Source organism: Oculina patagonica, chromosome 14, assembly GCF_052425735.1.
Source record: "Oculina patagonica isolate OP01 chromosome 14, crgOcupat, whole genome shotgun sequence".
Lineage (NCBI taxonomy): Eukaryota > Metazoa > Cnidaria > Anthozoa > Scleractinia > Oculinidae > Oculina > Oculina patagonica.
Window position 1 is genome coordinate 15,459,700 of NC_135771.1, and position 23,213 is coordinate 15,482,912.

The window sequence follows — 23,213 nt, forward strand, 5'->3', positions numbered from 1 at the left end:
TTTTGGGTTAGTTTTTTTTCTCACTGGTTCTAAAAAACCAAAGGTTTACGGTCTCGGCTTATAGCTAAATAAATATCATAATGTTATTTCATTATTATTGGTTGGTGACTAAGCATGGTAATTTTATGTAATTTAACAAGAAATGTAGGTATCAGAGAAAAGGTCTAATTCTCTAGAGGCCTTAAAACACTTGCACGCATTGCGTGCATATGTCTAACAGGAAACGAGTGAAGGAGTGATGGAGTGAATTCACTTCGCCCACTACAACTCTTTTCCGAGTTAAAAAAGGCGCCCCGGAAAACATCAGTGAAACAACAGAGTTAAACTTTGTGAGAATTTATACAGTGTTCAGTTGATATCTATTCTTTTTTCTTTCAAAACAAACAGCAGTTTGCCAAAATCTATCGTGTTTTACCTGGCTATTTCTATAGACACGCTTTGATTTAGATATCTCGTCTGCAGCATTTTTAATTAGCATTTTAACTTCTCGCAGCTTCTTGTTCATTCATGCCGCAATTGGCTTCTTTCGCAGTTTAATTCTTATCTTTAATGATGCAAATGTACAGAACTGGCAATAAAACCGGTCGGAAATTAAATTAAGATTGTAAACATTTTAGTCTAACCATACATTAACCACCGGTATCACCCTGATATTTACATATATGTACGAAATCTGAAACTTGGTGAAACACGCATAGAGAGCAGCGCTTGCTTATACAATCGCATTTGAAAACAGTCGGAAAATGGTTAAATAGGTTCCTTGTAAACACTTCGCAACCGTGTCGTTTTCGGTGCGGTTTCAAGGTCATGGAACCGTGTTGATTGATAACCGTGTCCGTATAAACGAGTATTTTGTACCAATCACAGGGCATTGAACGGAAAGCCAAAATAATTTCCGATTACTTTCCTCACTCAAAGGGAAACGTTTGACAGTAATATAACAGGATTTAAAAAATAATAATAATTACAAATTGTATTGTATGACATGAACTGACAGAAAAATAAATTATTCCGTTTTCTCAGTGCTTGATAATGTCAGTTCGCATTTTGTACTTGGCTAAGAATCTCTAATTAATTTTCAAATAATGATCATTGATTTTTTTATAATTTATGGCAAACAGTGTTCAAAACTTTATAATGAAAATACTGACAAAAGACACGAAAAGGCGCATTAAGAAATTTTAAAATGTAAAAAATCTGACAAATTTGAGCTAAGTTGTGGGGGTCAATTATTGTCAGTGCCATTGTGTCTTATCCAATACTACACACAACTAGTAAACGGTGAACAATAAAAGGGACTGAAAACGGAATTCAAAATAAGGGTTGCGATCCCTATCTACCGACTTGTCAAAATGTCTTTTCTTTTGCCGATTGAACAAAATTATTCTATAAAAAACGACTTTTTTCAAGTAGTGTACGTTTGACCTCTTTTGAAGGCTACCATGGCAGCGAGTGTTGACATCACATTTATATTGGTTTAACTGTTACTGACTGCCAGACACGATAAAAACGTGAGGTCTTACTTACTTACGCGCTGCCTTTAGATTCATTGATATGAGAAAAAATACCATCACGTGACAGTAGTGATGAAGAATGAAATTCACCCTTACGTGCACCCCATTATATACAGCCGGTACTCTGTATGTTCATCTCCAAATCGAGTCCCTTACCTTAACTCGTTCCCTTTTATACCTAAGCATTATGAGTTAATTAAGTGCAAAGTATTCGCAATATAACCGCCTCTTATTCTTACAACTTGCACCTAGATATTTTAAAATGGAACCGTCCTACACATTAGCAGTATCCGTTTCGTTACAATATGTAAAAACTTGCCAAATGAACCGATAGATTCCTTTTTTGACAAATCTTGATGACCGATGAAACAATGTGTACAAGAATAACTCTACCGTGTGTAAAAGTAAATGCATTTGAGAGTAAGAAATTAATAGTTCAGTCTGCGCTCATAAGCCAGGTAAAACTTCGAAAAGCGCAAGAAAAAATAAGGGTTTCGTAAGCTTTTAATTTTTTCAGTTCTTTTCTTCGGTTTTATGAGTCGTTTTCTTCATCCAATTCTCGGCCCCTGTTGATTCCCGTAAATGTAAAGAAAATTCGACGACAGTGTAAAAGATGTATTTATTCATTATTCACCTTCTTCATGACTAAATTCACAGCGTAAATGATTATTGTAACAACTACAGAACTATAACCAATGAAGAAAAAAGAGCCTCCACGCTAAATGCTTCAAATGGCTACGTTAAATGGCGAAATGCTAAAAAAGCCTTAGCACTAAATGCTGCTCTTCGCACGTTCGAAATAAACTCAAAAGTTAGTAAAACGATTCCAAAACCAAATAATTTACTTGAGGAAAGCAAACGGCAATAATGTAAGACTAAAATATTTAAATATATTGTCTACAGTGTTACTTTGTTATATCGGAGTAGCACTGTCTTAACTTTTTCGATGCAAGACCAATGTCTAAAGTAATCAATAAATCAGTTGATCAAGGCTAACAAAGGTGATTATCAAAGCTAACACACCCCTTGCCACTTGTGGTCTAACTCCCAGGGCCCTGAAACAGACAGTCTTTTGTCCCCTTTGTCCTCAAGCTTGTAATACTTCCATTCTTTGAAGAAATACGTGCAGTCATCCTTCTTATAACGAAACACGGTATCAATAGGCCCAGTCATACCACCCCACTTAGAGATTGGAAAAGGCCCTTTAAAAGTCCCTGATTCCAGACGGTAGTAGAATTTGTCCACAAAGGCATATGTGGCACCATTGCGCCATATGAAAACCCCATCTACAGGCCCATTTAGCCCTCCCCAGTTCTCTATAGGCTGGGGGCTGGACAACTTACTATGGTCTTTTTGGTACTGATAATAACTGCTTCCTTTGAAAAAGTATGTGCCGTATGAATTTTTAACTCTCCCCAGGAAAACTGTATCGATAGGTCCCTGCATTCCTCCCCAGCTTTCCTTAATTGGTTTCGGATACCCGCTATCGCATTTCCCCTGTGCATCGTTGTACCGCCAATAATTGGTCCCCTTAAAGAAGTACGTTCGACCGTCTTGCCATGTTAACGCCCCGTCGATGTAAAACGGCAAAACCCCGTGAGATTCTAAGAATTCTGACTGTTCTTCAAGCCTGTCCTCAAGCAGCTTTAGCGCCTGCTTGGCTTTGGTTTTGTCGTGCTCAAGAACTAAATGCGCAATTGCTTTTGCTGCGTGGCCACTGGTCTGCAAACAAAGTAAGTAAGCTAAGTATCTCTTAAGCGCTTCACACATAGCACCCGATTTGCCACGCAGTTTGTCACGCAACAGAAGCACGGAGGACTTCGCGTCAAACACGTGACTTTCACCTAAGATCATGTGATGAAAGTCAAGAAGTACCTGGCGCATTCCGTCGTCGCCATAAGATAAAACAGCTTTGGCCCATTTTGTGGCTGCCTTCTTGTTTATCAACACTCCACTGCTGTTGTACCTGATGTCTATTTGCTGTTGGTGCAGCAAAAACTTCAAGCGTCTAATCTGTAGAGGAAAGGAATAAAAAATAAATAAAACTTGACATACGATATTGTTCATAAATAAATATGGACGACAGCTAGTACAGAAACAATTTTAGAGTGTTTTGTCGATTTGATAGAGAGTTACGCCACAAAACGTTACAAACAAAACTCTTTCCGGAATGCTCCGTTTTGCTGCAGCCTTTGGTGACGGTCAATTCTATTTCTTTAAATTGGAATTTTAATGCGTGTTCAGCTGTTTCATCAGCTTGGATTGAAAATTGCGATGCTTGAGATGATCGATTACATGAGGAAACTTTTGGAATATCTGATTGCATGCTGAGTATCTAAAGGGACAGTGGGCACAAAGCGAGGAGACTTAATATAAAGGATATTTGCTTAAAAGTAATTCTATCATTATCAAATTTTCTGTTGTAGTACTAAGCACCCTTGATTTGGTCTGTTAAACTGTCACTCGAAACCATTGCATAACTAGTATGTATATCACTGGAAAGTTGAAGAAGTTGTTATTTGGAACCAAAAACATAAACTCGATTTTATTGGTAATGTTTCTTATGCTAGCTTGCTTTCAAACCCAAAATCAAAAGTCCTAGGGTAGTGTGTTTTCGCAAGTGACAGTAAAAAACGTAATTAAACGGAAGGATGTATGCTAGTTTACTATACTTACTGAGCGTCCATAAACTGCAATTAGCTTCACTTCGTTAAGCTCTTGTGATATCTCGTTGTATCGACGGTTAATTAGATCCTCTACTTCATCCAACTTCCTCCTTATTTCCTTTAACTCCTTCATCTGCTTCTGTCCCTGCACCACACTGTACACAAAGTTAGCCACACTAAACACAGCAGCTATAGTGGAAGTCACTGCGATAAAAGCCAGAGGGATGGCTATTAGTCCTGCCCCACGTTTATCTCGGGCTACCACGGCAGAGGAGGTCTTGTCATCAGGTACCTTTGCTTTGAAGACAGCATCACTCGCGACGCTCATAACAACTGCGAGGATTGGAAACGACCATAGCAGTAGGGCCCGCATGGTTCACTGAAACAATGACGATCATGTTTAATAATCAGGTCACTAGTATATGTTTTTTCGTTTGTATACAGCTTATTCGAGAAAGGTTGTCGGAAAAGAGCACAAAAGTGCACGCAACAAGACCGAAAGGTAGTATGAGTAGAAGTAGAGAGCTAATGCACGTGCTGAATACTAATAAGATGGCGACAAACGGGAATCAGAGACAATGCAACATTTCTTTTTTGACTGCCCCTACTCAATTTCCTTTTGGAAGGATTTTGAATCATATTACTTAACTTTGACAAAGCAACAAATACATCTTAATTTGAAAGATGTTGTAGTCGGTGTTCTAACTCCGGAACGTCCCTTACTAAATTTCTATTACTTGTAGGAAAAATTTACTTATGGGGTTGCAGAAGAAATAACGAACTTCCGAATATAAGAGGTTATAAATCAAAAGTAGCATTAAAGTATGAAACAGAGAAATACATTTGTACTAAAAATAATACATAAGATATATTAAAGAAGATATGGGAAATGCAAATGCTAAGTTGTTAACTTAAATATAGATTCTATGAGGCTCAAACAGGTGTAACTTTGCCATGTAATACTTGTATGTAATTGTGTGATTGTGTGATGAGTAAGCGAGCGAGTGGGCAAGTAGGTTTATGTTAAACCGAAGTACTGGAAGAAATGTAAAAACTCGTAATGTTGTTAAGTATTGTTAGTGGTATAAGTAGTAGCTTGTATTGTAAATAGTGTATGTAACTATGTATGTAACTATGCAAATAACAATTATTAAAAAAAAAAAGACATGACAAACGCGAATTTGCACGTTTTCTTACTCTTCAGACATGTGGAAACAAGGTAGTTTTAGCCCCCTTAATGTTAGAGGAATTTTTAAAACTTAACGACAGTAAAAGTAGAGCTACAGAAGAAGGCCTCTTGAGAGGAAAAACAAAACCTTGACGCGCAAAATACAAACTTGTACATTTCCTCCTGGCCAATATAAATAAATAAATAAATAAATCAACTTTGTTTTACGAGGGTTGCACGTAACAGTCTTCGACTGACAAACCTGTGGCCCTCGGATTCCCGATCGAATTGGAATTTAGAAGTGTTGGTTTTTGTGAAGGGGAGGAAAACCGGAGAACCCGGAGAAAAACCCTCGGAGCAAGGACGAGAACCAACAACAAACTCAACCCACATATGGTACCGGGCCGGAATCGAACCCGGGCCACATTGGTGGGAGGCGAGCGCTCTCACCACTGCGCCATTCCTGCTCCCCAAATATGCAAAATTCAAGTGAATACCCAGACCACCTTTCGGTCCTGTCGCGTATACTTAAGTGCTTTTCCCGACAACCTTTGTCGAATTAGTTGTATAAACATCGACAGTCTTCGTCAGGTACAAAAATTGAAAAAAAAAAAAAACTTTGTACAACCAGCCATTCCAAAACTGCCCAAAGGTGGAAACATCATGTATAGGCGAATCTTTGTTTTACAATATTTGGTACGGGTTCATTTGCGCTTTGCCACCTGGCAACTGGGAGGGTTTCAAAACTGCAAAATTAATAAAATTTTGCAGGTTTTGAAAGCCAATCAGTCTCCTTCAGTATTACACGCAAAAATGTTTTCCTAATATTAAGTTTTACAAGCTCTTTAAAAATGTGAGGTCAGTTCAGCAAAAATTTAGCCCTCTCTTCGCAAAGACGTATGCTAGTGTGGCAATATGTACACACAGACGTCAGCAAAAATTTCTCTATATGACAAGACAAAGGCCTATTTAAATAAAATAATTCTTGTTTGCTAAGCTCATTAATTTATTAATTTATTCGGAGAGAGAAATTTTACAAACGGACTTGGAATTCACCCAATTAGACAGAATTGATCTATGTGCACTTCAGTCTGACTGAACATCTAACATTCACTGTAATAGATCGATGCTGCTTTAAAGCGATTGCAAAACTTGTAAGGTAAGGAAAAAAGTTCAACACAGAGCACGAAACAACTGAATGCAGGGTAACAGAAATGTGTGAGTGACTGTAGTAAATATTTACACATTCCTTCTTCTCTAAAGTAAAACACCTCTTGCTCCTTTAAAAACAGAGATCCGAGATTGTGGTTTTAACATGGTTTCCGTACATAATGCGGTTATTGATCGTTATGAGAATTCAAATGTTCGAACAATCTTCAACTCAGCATCTTGCAACCAAATTAAACTTCTCTTGAAAGCTGTACTTGACTTAATCTAGGATTAGATCTTTTTTTGAAGGTCTGCCCCATCAATATGTATCAAGACTTTCAGCTGGTCGAAGGTTTACCCTGATAAACCTCAACATGAAATTTTTAAAATGGAAACTTTAGCAAAATAGTTAGGCTGCTGATATAAGAAATCTGCCTTGGTCACAGGGAAGACGATTAGTAATCCTATAAACCGGGCCCTTACAAAAATAAATACATAAATACATACATGTGTCCTCACAGAATTTTCCTTCTTTTTGCAAAATGTTCCCAGTTTAAAGTTCTCGACAACCTATGAGCAGTGTGAATTTTAACACTTCACTCGTCAAACAAAGTAAACCTTTCCTATGCAATGTAAGCAGATTGCAGAAATGTGTCAATCATAGTTACGCCTGTCCGATCACGTGATTTTTTGGCTTTGCAGGCTTTACATAACCAAAACCTCGCCTCAATGATGAAACAAGGATTTGTCAGCATGATCAAACCTCAAAAATTAAATCTGCTAAAAAACATCAAAAGAAAGTAAAGAATTGTGCTCCACCAAGGCTATAAACAACAAAACTAATAAGATCTGTATTTACTTTGCGATTTTAAACTACTTCGAAACAACTACAATATAAATTCGCATTTCGTACTTGCTTGGGTAAAGACAAATAATTCATCATGTGGTGTGGTGGTCTGGTTGTTTGATAAGGGTGTGGACAATATGCAAGCCAGCGGGCCATGCGAGCCATGCAAGCCAGCAGAAACCCCAAATCCCAATAAAAAGGCTAACCGCAAGCTACCTAAGTTAACTGTTGGCTAACCGGAGTGTTATTTAGGCTAACCAGGAGGGCTCGCATAACTCGCAAGCAACGTGAACCTTGCGAGCCAGAAATCTCTCATCGCAATGAAAAGGCCAACCGCAAGCTACATAGGCTAAGAGATTGAAAAAAAATAAAAATTTGTATAATAGATTTGCTAGATATTTCGGTTTGCAAAACAAACCTTCTACGGGGACTAAAAGATAATGAATACAAACAATGGGAAAAAAAGACCGTTACATGAAAAGCTTTAAAATACTTATTATATCATGTGTACATTACTCGAGCCTGCACTAAATTCAAATAAGTAAGTTTTCAGGTTTCTGACGACGCCGAGGATAACGTCGATCAAAAAACTGCTTACTTTCATTTCTAGAACTTTGCGATAATCCAAATCAGTCATTCAGCTTGTCTATAAATTTCAGAGTTATCCTGAGTTGAATATTTAAACTAAAATACAGCAATCAATTCCAAATATAAAGTTGAACGGTGGAAAAAATCTACCAAGATTTATAACGCGCGTACAGAGCTATTGACAGAGATCACATGACTATTTGACATCAGCGTTTTCGAAAAGCTCCGTTTTTGTCCATCCGCACTACACCACCTTGCAGTTGCGATTGACCATTTTTGACCTCCGTTTTCGGTGATCGAGAACACAGTTTGAATGTGGACGGCTGGCCAAACAGGAGAATTTTCGAATTTTCGAATTTTCCGGATTAGTGTGGACGTGGCCTGAAGCTAATTTGTAATTTAGGCTGATCGGAATGGCTTGCACGACTCACTGTCACACAAAAAATCTCAGTTAGAAAGTTTAACATTTTTTTTTTTTGCTTTTTCCGCTCACTTGCCCACAATTTCTTATTGACTATTTTAAATTTAATAAAGATGTTTTAAGTAGAACTACCAGGCAAAGTAATTATCTTAGACTGCCTATTGTAAAATTAGAATCTACGAAGAAAGCATTTTATTACCATGGTTGTAAAGTTTTTAATGAAAACCTGTAGTTGTAAATTTTTAAATGAACTTGTAATTTTTAATTAAGGTTTTTTTCAATTAGTTTTAATGTCGTTTTAAATATTATCCTTATTGTAATGTAATAATGTAGTTTTTATTCTTATAGGGCCTCTATTGATAGCAGTAATTTTGTAATTTATAATAACTGAAAGAGCAACCCTGTTTAAATAAAGGCACTCTTCTTCTTGCGATCGAGCTTCTCATATATGCGACTATGCCAGACTTGCGAATATTATTCAAAGAAGTGTATTCTACCTAATGTATGACAACGTTTGCAAATATTTACTCATTGGGCTGATTTGCGTGGAGTTAAACACGACATCCTTGTCTATAACTGTTCAGTAATTTCCTTTTCTTTTTTCGAAAACCGTTATCAATATATCTTAGTTTCTAGAAACACTTTGGTCATTCGTATAGTTTTATTTCTAAGACAAGGGCATGACTCCTGGTTTTTATCTTATCCGAAATGTGTCAGCCATTATCTTAAACTACAGGAAAAATTTATATAAAAAAATAAGGTTGGGAAGGTTTTTGTCGCGAACGTTCTTAAGTAAACGTAATTGTCGCGCGAATGGCGTAGGTGTCCGATTTGAAAAAAAAATAATCAAATAAACTGCGTAATCAAACCTTTATTTTAAATATGACACGATACGAAAACAATCCCAACTGCACAAATAAGCATTGATTAACATACATATTTATTTGATGTTTCGTCGCTTAGTAAGATAGAAGGCTCAAGCCAGCTTTGAACTCGTGTCTGTGAGAAGCCAGGAAATTTAGGCTAGCCAAGAGGGAAAAGGTTTGAAAAGTTCCTACACAAGTTTCGCGATGAATTCTATCACAACAGTGCTATTAATATGTCTTAAAATACTCTCTTTGCTGGAAGGTAAGTATGTTAAGAGGCAGTCGCCATAATTCCGTTCTGCTAATTTTCGGATCAGTCACACAATTGCCTTCAAACTTTGCCCACGAGTCTATCTTAATTCAAAAGCAAATTAAATCACCTTAGTTTTTGCAAATATCGAAAAATAATTTTTTTATGAATTTTTTTTCGATTGGACCGCGACTGGCCTATTTTTAGCAATGGCGACAAGTGAAAAATAGGAAAATTGTCGAGTTCACCGCTTCAAAATTATAAGATATTAGGAATTGTTTTACTTTTCCTGGATTAAATTGAACCTTTATTTATGCAAAGCACACAATTTCGGTTCGTTTAAAAGAAACTTACAATACGAAATAATTTTTTGTTTGCAGCCTACTTCGCCATAAACGCCAACAGCTCAAAAATGCACATTTTCAACTGGCCATTGCGCAAAAGTCCAACTACTTCCGCGTAATATTTGTATCCATACCAACTAAAAAGAAGTCAAAGAGCATAGAAATGTAAAAATATGTTGTGGTTTAAGCGAATTTTTAGCGCAGCCAGGCAGCAACTTTGCTGTTGTTGCGAGCATGTTTATTTACATTGACACAAGAAAGTCGCTCACGCGAAACGAATTTAGCATGAATAACACAATATTTCGCAAACGTCCTAGCTTAACAAAACTTTGAAATAACAGCTGACACAACAAAACATCATTTAAGACCCGAAAACCTCACCAGCTAGTCAAAAATATATATACTGTCGCCTACCTGCAAGACAACCGCACAAGGTCAAGTCCGCCATGCAATTAGATTTCGCATTCCTTTCTAGTTTTCGTCGAGCATAGTATTCGCAGAAAGTTTCGAATTAAAACCATTGCCCATAAAACACTTTGCACAAACCATATGATTCCGATAATATGAACAAATGAAGGAAAGTAGCGGGCAGCACAACCGAAGAAATTAACCGAACACAAAACATCGGCTTGAACGCGAACGTTGATTGAAAGTTGTGTCACGCAATCTAATCTAACCACGTTATGTGCCAACTGAAGAAATCAATAATTGACTGTACAAAATTTTAAATATTGTTTCACACTGTCCGGAGCCTGATGTTGTGCTGTCTTTTTGTGTACCATTTTGGTGAGTTTAATTGAAGCCAAGCGTGCATTATTTACCTAGGTTGTTTTGATTTTCTGATTTCGACCACTTCCGGTATATCTTCCTATCTTGATGTTTTCATCTGTAAAATTTTTCGTTCACTTTTTAAATACAAAAAACTCACTTTAGTAAAATGATATATAGTTTCTGTTTAGTTGTAAACAAATATGTAAATGAAAAAGATATGCGGATGATCAGGAATGAAAAAAGCAAAAACAAAAAGAGGCCTATAAAAACCCGCCGCCATCCAGCACATGTCAATCATACTTTGTCTTGTTCTCGTGAAGTTTTCACATTTTCCAACAAAATGGAGGAGTTGTGCTTTCTGGCATACACTTCGAAGTACAAAGGTAGTTGTGGTAATTCAAGAGGAATAACCGAGCTCGTTCGCTTTGGAGATTGTAATGATTCCGTAGTCAGGCCCGTAGCCTGGTTTTTGCCCGGGTAGGTTCGTTTTCTCTTAAAGCGGACCAAACAGTTGGACTGAACATTTGCTTAGTATTTTTTCTCTTTATTCACTTTAGCAGTGCACACAAAATGCCATCAGGGGCGATACAAAGCCAGCTTTAAAGAGCTGTAGACTAAAGGACGCGCGGAAGGGAGAGTTCAGGGACTGGACTATAAATCTGGTTAACTGGACCGCAAGGGCCGCCGTTTTCGAGGATCCAACAGTGGGTACGCTTCCATGGGGATTTTTTTTTTACTTTATGGCGATTTTTCTTGTATTTTGGAAGCACATAAAGTCAAAGATTTCACAACAGAGAATTGCACTTTCACTTATTCCTATATAAACGAGCTTTTCTTTAACGCCACATAACATTGTACGTGTTTGCATTGGTCCGGAGCCAGTTTTCACTTGCGCGATGAGCCTTGATCTCATCGCGAAAGGGTAGAGTTATGTGATCCGTTGCCAGTAAATATTGCCTTTCATTTTAACTTGAAAAAAGCTCCAGCCTGAACTGAAAAAATACGATGCTGAAAAATTTGTATGCCCTAGAGTACTAGCCTATATATATGCTGGCCAAGCCATTACCACCGTTACGTATCAGAGCTTATTGTCTACGGGGTGTAAGTGAGCTCAACAGCCTACTTTCGTTCGCGTCAAGGTGCACAGGGGTATCATAGTAGATGCATAGAAGAGCAAGGTTAGACAAGCGACCTTCCCCATCGATGCTCGCATTCAGTTGCTACAGCATGCAGATGTCGATGGCTTTAAAAATGAGACTTTTGCATAAGAGAAATAAATTTTAAGCGTTTTGCTTAAGCCTACCCTTCCGAATTCTCAGAACTTGTTGAAATTTGTTAAACGGGCTGCAATATATATTCAAATCAGTGGAATCAATATGAGATGCAGTTGTGATACGATCTGCCTTTGGTTCTAGTCTGAAAACTGGAAAAGAGGGGAATACAGGTGAAAGGTTTACCAGTTTATTATGTTATTTTTGTTGAAAATAAATTCACTCCTGAATACAAATAACGTCAGTGAAAATTCTTTTAAGCGGACAATATGCTGTATCATTCCGCAGACCGGACCTTTTCAATGGGGGGGGGGGGGAGGGGGTCGTCCGAACCCCCCCCGCCTACGGGCCTGGTAGTTAACCACTTAACTTCGTGCCATTCTTATAGATTCTATTTTAGTTTTCTTTTTATTTCTTATTTCAGTGGAACATCTGTAAACTAGCTATTCTAAGCTAAGCATGTTTCCCACTTTAAATAAAGTAATGTATTGTCAGTATGGTATTGTGTTTGTCGCGGGAAATTTGACGGAACACGAACTTATTTTGGCCAGAGCCGGTGTTTTTGAATTGCCTCCATCAATGTCCTAAGCATCGTCATTCACTTGGGGAATACTGGAAACAGCGCAGGCCATTCCAGTATCCAACCCACCGCGGTTGTAAGAAAGCCATCAAAAGCAGAGATGTTATAAATGGATCAGCAAAATTTTTAAATATTTTTCTTGTTTACTTATTTATTACTATTATAATTTCACTTTCTTTTTTGTATTTTTATCTTAGTATCTTAGGTGATCTGCTTTAATATGGGGTCCTTGACTCTTTTGTAGTTCATCCTTTGGCCGTGTTTTTCTTAGCCTTAGCCTTAGCCATAAAATTGTAATAAATAAATGCTCGGATGGCAAAGGAGATTATGAAACTCCATGGAGTGGTTGTCCCGATTGGATCAGGTTGGTAAACCTAGTTCACATTACATTCATATAAACGTGACAGAGATTTTGTTTTATTGGCCTCTGTACGCGTAAAAAAGAGACATTATACAGAACACTCAGAGTCAATATTTTCTTGTTAAGGAACAATTTGCGCCACACCGTAAACACAACACATATCAAATAAACATTTTTAACCATTTCTGATGTAAATGGAGCTTAAACAACTACAAGCTACAGTGAAGTTTCCCTTCATGCGCGAGCGACCTAATCCCCCCCCCCCCCTTCCCCCCCAACACACACACGTGCACACACACATACCGGAAGTGGTCGAAAACAGAAAATCAAAACAACCTACATAGAAACTCTACGTAAATCATTCACGCTTAGCTTCAATATAAACTCACCAAAATGATTACAAATTTTTTTACAACTTAACAGAAACTATATATCATTTTACTAAAGTGAGTTTTTTGTATTTGAAAAGCGAACGAAAAATTTTACAGATGGAAACATCAAGAAAGGAAGATATACCGGAAGTGGTCGAAATCAGAAAATCAAAACAACCTAGGTAAATAATGCACGCTTGGCTTCAATTAAACTCACCAAAATGGTACACACGAAGACAGCACAACATCAGGCTCCGGACAGTGTGAAACAATATTTAAAATTTTGTACAGTCAATTATTGATTTCTTCAGTTGGCACATAACGTGGTTAGATTAGATTGCGTGACACAACTTTCAATCAACGTTCGCGTTCAAGCCGATGTTTTATTTTGTGTTCGGTTAATTTCTTCGGTTGTGCTGCCCGCTACTTTCCTTCATTTGTTCATATTATCGGAATCATATGGTTTGTGCAAAGTGTTTTATGGGCAATGGTTTTAATTCGAAACTTTCTGCGAATACTATGCTCGACGAAAACTAGAAAGGAATGCGAAATCTAATTGCATGGCGGACTTGACCTTGTGCGGTTGTCTTGCAGGTAGGCGACAGTATATATATTTTTGACTAGCTGGTGAGGTTTTCGGGTCTTAAATGATGTTTTGTTGTGTCAGCTGTTATTTCAAAGTTTTGTTAAGCTAGGACGTTTGCGAAATATTGTGTTATTCATGCTAAATTCGTTTCGCGTGAGCGACTTTCTTGTGTCAATGTAAATAAACATGCTCGCAACAACAGCAAAGTTGCTGCCTGGCTGCGCTAAAAATTCGCTTAAACCACAACATATTTTTACATTTCTATGCTCTTTGACTTCTTTTTAGTTGGTATGGATACAAATATTACGCGGAAGTAGTTGGACTTTTGCGCAATGGCCAGTTGAAAATGTGCATTTTTGAGCTGTTGGCGTTTATGGCGAAGTAGGCTGCAAACAAAAAATTATTTCGTATTGTAAGTTTCTTTTAAACGAACCGAAATTGTGTGCTTTGCATAAATAAAGGTTCAATTTAATCCAGGAAAAGTAAAACAATTCCTAATATCTTATAATTTTGAAGCGGTGAACTCGACAATTTTCCTATTTTTCACTTGTCGCCATTGCTAAAAATAGGCCAGTCGCGGTCCAATCGAAAAAAATTCATAAAAAAATTATTTTACGATATTTGCAAAAACTAAGGTGATTTAATTTGCTTTTGAATTAAGATAGACTCGTAGGCAAAGTTTGAAGGCAATTGTGTTACTGATCCGAAAATTAGCAGAACGGAATTATGGCGACTGCCTCTTAAACTTTTTTACATCGCGTCCCTATCGCAAAACATTTGTGCTTAAAATTATGCTTAATTTAAGGATATTGGTTATAGGAGAGGCCGACCCGTGCTATTTTTTAGCCAGCTCCATCAACCGCCATTATTTTCGTTCAAATCCGAATCCACATTACATAAAAACTCTGTGGGTACAGTTTCACTGTAACGGATATTAGATGTTGTTTTTTTATGCCAATTTTTTACGAAGTTACGTTTCATTGTTTGCTTTTGTGACAATTTTGCCAAAACACCGTCAAAGATGGACAAAAGTGATCCGATCTTCGTTTAGTATCCACGATCCAAACTTCCAGACATTAAGAGTTCAGAATCCGGACCAAAATTCTTAGCTATTCTGTGATCTGCTGTATTTTCAAACTCCGTAAATCCGCTCAATGTATCCACAATCCGTGCGATTTTAAAGGCGAAATACCTTTATCCGCGAACCTATTTGCCCCGCTTCTATAGATTATTTTGCCTACACGTAGCTTTTTTAAGTTCCATTTGTAAAAGAATATGAACATAGTTCCTAGTACAGTTAGAATCGTTTTTGATCGATTTTGTTTATTCAGTTGGAAACTGAAAAACGTTATCGCTTTGTTACTGCTAAAACTGCGTGTGACCATTTAACACTTTCCAGAAAATGTCTTATAAAACCACATTTGATCTAAATCGCCCTTCATTTTCATTTATTTTTAATCAGTTTTTAATTGCCTGATCGAGTCTAGAGGGTTGAAATATTTATATTAACGAAGCAGAACCGAAATTAATAGTTACTGTGACCATGAATATTCAGTTCAGATCAAAAAGCGAAGCGCGCGAGGTCTAAAAATAGAATGCAAATGAATATAACCGCCACGAGGCTCAAAAACATCAGCGTGTTCTGAGAGAAATAGAAGGATTTTAGGCGAAGTTCTCGTTTTATGAAAGTGCTTTTAGGAATACCGCGGGCTGCTTTACAAAGTGTTTTAGGAAAATCGTCCACAATTTCGGTTTGTTTGTCTGAGTCTTGTCTGAGTCGTGACGTCACTCGCGCGCTTCGCTATTTGCAAATAATAAACATCATGTCGCTGTATCATAAGTCATAATAAATTATAGCATGCCTTTATTGCGCGTTACTCTCCAAAAGGAGATAAAAAAATAACTAATTAATTGATTGATTACATTTGTATTTATGATTCTTTTTTCTTTTTGAAGCATAAAACGAACACACTTGGCTACGATTTTGCAAGTATTTTAAAATCTTATTATTGCAAAAGTGAAACGTTAAAAAATTTAATATAAGGAATGATCCGCATGAATTAAAATTAAAAAAAGTCAAGTAGGATCTTGGTAAGCGTGATAATGTAAATGATTGAATAAAGAATGCTATAGCGTTTCTAAAGAGGGCATGAATTATTGTCAGCCTACAGTTTAGGTATGAACTCAGTGCATTGTCCAGCACTGCACTATAGATAACTTTATTCCACACTGCAATAGACCGTGTACTTTACTGCACTACACTCTATCCTATACAGGACGTCAGAGGGCTCCCTCCTTACGTCGGGATCCTATACTGGCAGTGCACTGCACTGCGCTGCACTTTACTGCACCATAATGCCTTGTACTGCATTATACACCACTTTATTTTACACTGCACTGCACAGCACTATATTTTACACTGTACTGTACTGCACTACACTACGCTCCACACAGTCTACACTACACCGCACTGCACCGCGCCGCACCGCACTGCACGGCACGGCACTGCACTGCCTCTCTAACTGTCTGCCCACCTGTTCTTTTAGGTTCTTCAAGTTCAACAGAATCTTCATGGGAGCATCATATCCGAGCAGACCTCCTTGATAATTACGACAGAAAAGTCCGGCCAGTTTTTAGAGGCAAAAAAGAAGTGCAGGTGTCGTTCGCGTTGAGAGTCAGTAGGCTCGTCAAAGTGGTACGAGAATCCCAAAGATTTGTTCTTTTTTTCTTCCGTTCTCAATACAGGCTTTAATTTGCAGTCAATCATAAAAGGTGATGTGCCAGAATTGCAAAGTGCATGATGAAAGAAGTAAAGTTAGTTGCTAATTGTGAAGATTTGCGTGCTTAATGACATTCCAAAAAACCTCTTCCCATAGAAAATTGGCAACCTTACAAATATTATCACGCTTCTACTATTTTGGACACCGAAAAGACAGGAACGTGTCCGTATTATGGAGTGGTCCGGATTGAACAGGTAGAGTTTATGTGAATTTTGGTCTCTTTCGCACCAAGTGAATTGTCCGTAAGAGGTCTCCGGCGCGTCCGGAGAGGTTCGACTGCCCTTACAACTATCTATTTTATGATTGACAATGTAAAGTGCCAAGGTTTAGCAAAGAACCCACGGTATTGCGATTACTTCTCTTTGCCGTTATTTGTTAATAATATTACCAAGGTACAGTCAATAAAGTACGTCATAAATCATGATACGGGATACCCCGTGAATTACGAGTTAGTACGTGTGATTTCATCGATTCCTTTTAAATATTCCACATAACTATCTCTTTGCAGAACAGTGTTAAAGAAATTAAAACGACGAGCTTAAAATAAATCAAGAGGAATTATTTGCTCTTATTAATATATATTTTTTAAAATTCTCATCTCATGATGCGTTATTGTCTAATTAATCTTTTGGAACTGTAAATACAAATCATATTATGCAGGTTTTAACTGAAGTTTGCTTAACTGGATTGTTCTTTCGAACAATTTAGTTACGGTAGATTTTATCTTTGTATCAGGCTTTAGTATTTCATATGTGCTTTTGATGTCTAACAGGATAACAAAGAACAACTAATAGTATTGGACACTTGGGTTATACAGGTCAGCATACATCTGATTTTATGAAACCCCTTTTAAATCCTTTTTAACTCTTTTCATAGGAATTTTTTCTTTTTGCATAGGCGGCGGAGCAGGGAGAAAGAGGCTTGAGCTCCCCCCAAACAACAAATTTGAGGGCTCAGCTCCCCCCCCCCCCCCACATTTCAGTGCCAAAAGTATCGCTAGTGCAGCATAAAATTGGTTTGTCAAGATTCAAATTGTTTTAACAGGATCGTGCTTGGCGGGATAATAGGGAGCATTAGCAAACCACGACGGCAACGTGAACGAGAACGTCACCAAACAGAAGGTTTAATTAGCAAAATAATAACTCTGCACGTGCGTTTTCAATCCTGGTACATTTTTTTGGCCGTTCTCTGCGAAACAACAACGTGAAATGACCAAGTATTGCGTATAATGGAGAACGTGAACAATGACAGCTAAATTTCCGTATTTCTATTTGGGGATGGACGCTTTCTTTACACATTCAGCTTGGGCTTGTTCCTAAACCAATAGATACACTGAATACCTCTGGATAATCGCGAGATTCTCGAGTAAAATATAAATTCATTTTGCACCAGGCGTTGTCTTCGGCGTCGCCGTCATCATTGCTAAAGCTCCTCAATATGGTGTAGAACTCCTTTCCCCAAAACCGCTACTAGGAGAGGGCCACAGTCTGTTAAGATTGTATTTGACAGGCATCGGTGACTCAAGAGCGTACATTTTCTAACCTCCGACGTCTAAAGAGCAACCCAAAAAGCACCATGAAGCAGGATCGTCTGAACTGCCCAGTTATGCACTATCACAAATCGATTACGGACACACCGGACACTGTTAATTTGGACAATTTAATGGGCATTCGCTCTCCCCTCCGGGCGGGGGGTATGTGCTTGGCTAGGAGTACGATGGCGCCCCCTCCCCACGTTTTTTGGTTAGGATTCGAGTCTTAGTTGTCTCTGCAACTAATAGTCAATTATTTTTAGATTACTTTTTATAGTTGGTAAAAAGTGGACTATTGAATAATGTATTTCCAGAGTTGTAAGGTTAACGTAGTGGCCATTGTTTTCCAGCCATTTATAGATAAATAATTAACGCCATTAGTTGCGGTCGTCATCTGTTTTGAGAGAAGAACAGTTATCAGCTCGGGAAAAGCTGTGATATCCAAAAACAAATATCAATGTGTATTTTCCTTTCGGCGTTCAAAATTTAGTTGTAGTTAACGACTTACTAAAGTTTTATCCCGTAAAAACTTCTTCTTGCAAACGAAACTCCTGACGTTCAAAAACCGGGGAATAACGCTTCGGGATGTCATCTGATATTCCCAGTTGTAGCTACATCGAATGAAGTGTTTAGAACTATCACGCGCCCGAAAAATATTTGATGGATTATTCCACAAATTGCCATGATGCCCATATTTGGTCAGAAAGTCTATGTTATCCGTCATCCACACACAAGAGTTATGCTCCCGGGGTATCCAATCGAACAAAATCGAACCAAAAATCAATCGAACCCAATCGAACACGAATCGTTCGATTGGGTTCGGTAATCGAACAAAATCGAACATCTATTTTGCTGTGAGTTCGATTTTCGAACCAATCGAGCCAATCGAACATTATCGAACTCAATCGGGTTCGATTTTGTTCGGAATCTTTCTCTTGATAAGTAAATCACGCAGGACTAATCAAAATCAACTTTTATTGAATTGAATAAATATAAAAACTTCCAAATATCGAACTGAATGTCAATGTTTAGTAAAATATATTTGGTAGAAGAGAACAGAACGACGGTAAAATAACTGAAATGCACTACATTTCTACATTTCTCTATTAGAAGGAAGGATATGGTTTCTGCCCTGCTTTTCACCGTTACACTCAAACAGAAGTTGCCCCATTTCATTCGCTGCAACACAGCCAGTTGTGTTCAATATATAAATAATCATTATAAGTAGCCAAAACGCTGCCGCCATCAGTCTGTCCAAGCCCTCGAGGGAGGCCAAAAGCGACGTTGACAGGAGAAGAGCAATTTCCAGCATGACAACAATTACATTGGAGGAAGTGCTTACTATTAACATGGATGACAAAAATAACAAGTGAACAAGTAAAACAATTTTTTTCTTAAGATCGAAATCATTGTAATAAGCAAAAAACTTGCATGCAAAATTGACTTTAGTTTCGGACGAGTACGTTGTTCGACTGCCCGAGCAGTGGCTCTTGAAATCAATCGATATGTACGCAGTATAAATCAATATATACGCAGTATAGACAGTAATCCAACGTTCGATTGAGTTCGATTGTTGGTTGTTCGGTAATCGAACGTTCGATTGAGTTCGATTGTTCACTTATCGGTAATCGAACGTTCGATTGAGTTCGATTGACCAAATTTTATTGTGAGTTCGATTATGTTCGATTACCGAACCCAATCGAACGATTGGTGTTCGATTGATTTCGATTACCGAACGTTCGATTGGATACCCCGGGTATGCTGCAACATACGTGGGTTACCTAGATTCGTCTGAAGCCTTGCAAAGCGCTGCACAACCACAGTTTTTTTAGTTCTTGTAGAATCCACGAGTCCAGACTTGCGTAATACCGTCTGAGTTTAGCCATCTCGGCCTACAGCCTCGACGGCTAAATTATCAGGCGATGTTCTGCGTGATTTGACAAGATAAACGTTAAATAATACGACTGTCGCATTGTTATTGGTAAGAGCTTCTCAATGACAAATGTCGTGCTATTTTTTACCTTCTTTTCAGGACTGGAAGAACGCATTTCTAACGTGGAACGCCAGTGAATATGGTGGTGTGGAACGTGTCCATTTTTCTCCTCGTGAAATTTGGGTCCCGGATATAGCTCTCTTTAACAAGTAAGAAATGACGATTTTACGTGAAATTACTAATAAGTTTATTCGCATGTTCATATTCATCGCCCCCCAGTTAACGATTTACACCAGGCCTAATTTTTAAACTGATGCAAACTTAAAATGTACACTGTTTTTCATTGTTAAAGCAGTAAAATACGTATTGGTTCAATCTACAGCAGTTTTACTCAGAAAAATAGCTACAGTTTGACAAGCGGCTGACTTCAACATGTTCAAACTTTGCTCACGTTGGTTCATATGTAAAAGGTGGGATAGGAGACTTCGGGAATAACACATGGCAGTCTTAAATTTCGGATACGGAATAGTCGGTAATCATGCACCGATATTTACGAGTTGTTTCAAGTTGTCTGTAAATAGTAATGCAATGTTTTTTCGTGCCGGGCTCTCATCAACATCTCGTTTGGACTCAACGCGTTCATTTTTCTTTCATCTTTAGTGGTGACGATGGAATCAACTTAGCAGGAGGACCAAGCAAGTTTGTGACTGACATCGCTGTTAATAGTAAAGGGAAGTGTGTTTGGAGCGGACCTGCAACGTTTAAAGTCAATTGCAGAATGCAGATTCACGACTGGCCGTTTGACGAACAGAAATGTGAACTCGCATTTGGCTCGTTCACCTATGGAAAAAACTTATTGAGAATCAAGTTGTTCAGAGACAAAAAGGGCAACTTTGCAAGTAAGGATTGTTTGGTTGTACATTTACTAGTATCTCCAAAACCTACCTATCATTATCGTTTTTTATTACTTATTAATATCACGTGACAAAAGTATTCTTATCTATAACCTTGCACTGTTGGTGTGGCTTGATACAGACAAACTAAAACCGTGCTTTGCATCTTTTCCTCTCAGCTCGTTTTGTGAAAAGTGGAGACTGGGACATTGAAAGCATCGAAGCTAAAATATCAGAAACTGACCATGGCGACTGCTGCCCTTTTAACTTTAGCGAAGTTGTATACACTCTGCAGATGAAACGCAAGTCTCTGTACTATATGTTCTATCTCGCCATCCCCTCCGTTACACTTACGATCGTCGCACTCAGTAGCTTTCTGATCCACGTTGAAAGTGGAGAACGCATTGGCTTTGTGACAACTATCCTTCTGGCCATGATAGTGTTTCTGCTTGTCATCCCATCCTATCTTCCAGTCACATCGGACGGCCTACCAATCCTTGGTGTAAACTTACAAATTACCATGGTCATCATAGCGCTGGTCCTCTTCGCCAACATTTTCGTCCTGAGGGTTTACTTCATGGAAGAAACGCCCCCAAAGTGGATTGAAAATCTCTGCAACCTCTGCAGCGTAAGGAAAAGTAAAAGAGTCAAACGGATTCACGTATCACAGCCTGATGGTGGTTATCCAGTGATTGTAAACTCCACTGCAACAATGGCTGCCATTGAGATGACTGAGCGCAATAAAGTGAGCCCAGCACCGATTGAAAGAGAAGAGGAGCGAGAATTCAATTGGCGAATGGTGTCAACAAAAATGGATCAAGCGTTCCTTGTAATCTTCGTTATTGCTTCGTCTGTCGCGTATGCAGTGACATTCGTAACATGAGTAAACAATATGTTGTTTTTTTGTAAACAGTTACTTGCTGTAAACACTATCCACTTGCCTTAGCTTTGTATTGTCGTACCATGAAAGCTCGTTTAGGACTACAGTGGATTCTGATTCATTTTACAATAATTCAAGACCAGAGATATCACATGGTCAATCCAAAAAATAGCTTCTAGAACTACGATTCAGTTAAGCGCCCAGAATTCGGTAGCTCTCTGTGTCAAAAGCGCCCAATTTTGTTGATTTTGACAGTTGATTCCGTTAAGTTAGACTTGTTTGTCCAGTTTGGACTTGTTTGGCCGTGATGCAATTTTTTTCGTCTTATTCCGTCATAACCTCATAGCCTATTCGTGGTTACTTAGCCTGTACAATGCAAGCACATACTAGACTTGTAAACCCGAGCAGCCGAAAAGGATTTATTTAACTACCTTCGAACGTATCCAAAGATGATATGGAGATGTTTGCCTGCTCAGCTGGTTGCTGAATAATACCATACAATTTCAACGCTTTAATATTTTTTTGTTCTAAACTTCTCCGGCGACCTCGTGTTCGACGATTTTTCATGTTGTCACATGACTATGACTATGACGATGGACTCACTATAACTGTGTGGAGTGGGGTAAGAATTTACCCTTACATTAACAAGAATCGGTGGTTTGAGGCAGATGATCAACGGTCGTGAAACGTTAAACGTTTATTAAATTTTTCTTTACGCGATTTGAAAGAGCTATGTTAACTTATTTCGAGTAAAACATCATGCAGAAAAATTTCTTCAATTTCGATTTTAAAAATGTTTTCAGAGGCGGAGGTAAATAGATCTGAATAGGAGCTGTAAAATATTGAACTATACCTTGCTTTCACGAATTTCTCCATAAAGAAAACAATCGGGAATAAAAACTTTGATTACACATTACACTTCATATTAAATTCATCAAACAACACGTCTCACTTCAGCTCTTGTATATATGTAAGTCTTTGCACAGGTAACCAAAGCGTACTATATAAGAGTTTGTATGGATTTAAAATTGAGCGGACCATGAGCGTTTGTATGGATTTGAAAATTAATTGAAAATATTTCCTTTTTCCTCTGAAAAGCTTCAATAAAGTTTGAAACCCAACCTGGTGTCCTTATTCGTCTTTCTAGTACTTCGGAAAGTCATACGCGCGATTTTCGTTTCAACGGTCCCGTTATTATAATGTTCACGTCACGTTTATTTTGTTACGTCAAAGATGATAAATAGCGGTGTTTCCATTAAGTTGTGTAGGAACACGCAAAGCGTGGTGTTGCTTTTAAAATTAAATTAAATATATTTCATCATTATTTTAATGTCGTAACGCAAGTTTGCATTTTGTGTGTGTGTTTGTTGTGGTTACACGCCAAATAACCTCGTTCTATTGTGCTCGATGATGTAAGTTTGGCTCTTATCCTGAGTGATTCTT

General features: G+C 38.0%; 2 protein-coding genes across 3 annotated transcripts; one reads left to right on the forward strand and one right to left on the reverse strand.

Moving 5' to 3' along the window:
* Positions 1-2,114: 2,114 nt before the first annotated feature.
* On the reverse strand, positions 2,115-7,077 carry LOC144638502 (uncharacterized). 2 transcript variants are annotated; one of them, XM_078497694.1, is made up of 3 exons: positions 7,005-7,077; positions 4,191-4,559; positions 2,115-3,527 (listed from the first exon to the last, which is right to left on the reverse strand). In XM_078497694.1, exons 2-3 carry the CDS (start codon positions 4,551-4,553, stop codon positions 2,529-2,531), a joined length of 1,362 nt encoding a protein of 453 aa, XP_078353820.1. In that variant the 5' UTR covers positions 4,554-4,559; positions 7,005-7,077; the 3' UTR covers positions 2,115-2,528. The 2 variants fall into 2 exon arrangements, with proteins under 2 accessions (XP_078353820.1, XP_078353819.1); XM_078497693.1 differs by having other exon boundaries at positions 7,017-7,061.
* Positions 7,078-9,342: 2,265 nt separating this feature from the next.
* Positions 9,343-22,885, forward strand: LOC144638783 (neuronal acetylcholine receptor subunit alpha-7-like). Its single transcript, XM_078498037.1, has 6 exons — positions 9,343-9,481; positions 16,300-16,448; positions 17,306-17,350; positions 20,097-20,206; positions 20,658-20,896; positions 21,070-22,885. The coding sequence occupies exons 1-6, from the start codon at positions 9,424-9,426 to the stop codon at positions 21,771-21,773; spliced, it is 1,305 nt and encodes a 434-aa protein (XP_078354163.1). The 5' UTR covers positions 9,343-9,423; the 3' UTR covers positions 21,774-22,885.
* The last annotated feature ends 328 nt before the right edge of the window (positions 22,886-23,213 follow it).

What these genes read in the sequence shown, in the direction of transcription:
- LOC144638502 (XM_078497694.1), bottom strand. Translation starts at nt 4,553, where the DNA reads ATGCGGGCCCTACTGCTATGGTCGTTTCCAATCCTCGCAGTTGTTATG. An exon ending in TTGCAGTTTATGGACGCTCA is followed by an intron (nt 3,528 to 4,190) that starts GTAAGTATAGTA and finishes TTTCCTCTACAG; the next exon opens with ATTAGACGCTTGAAGTTTTT.
- LOC144638783 (XM_078498037.1), top strand. Translation starts at nt 9,424, where the DNA reads ATGAATTCTATCACAACAGTGCTATTAATATGTCTTAAAATACTCTCT. An exon ending in GATATAGCTCTCTTTAACAA is followed by an intron (nt 20,207 to 20,657) that starts GTAAGAAATGAC and finishes TTTCATCTTTAG; the next exon opens with TGGTGACGATGGAATCAACT. An exon ending in CAAAAAGGGCAACTTTGCAA is followed by an intron (nt 20,897 to 21,069) that starts GTAAGGATTGTT and finishes TTTTCCTCTCAG; the next exon opens with CTCGTTTTGTGAAAAGTGGA.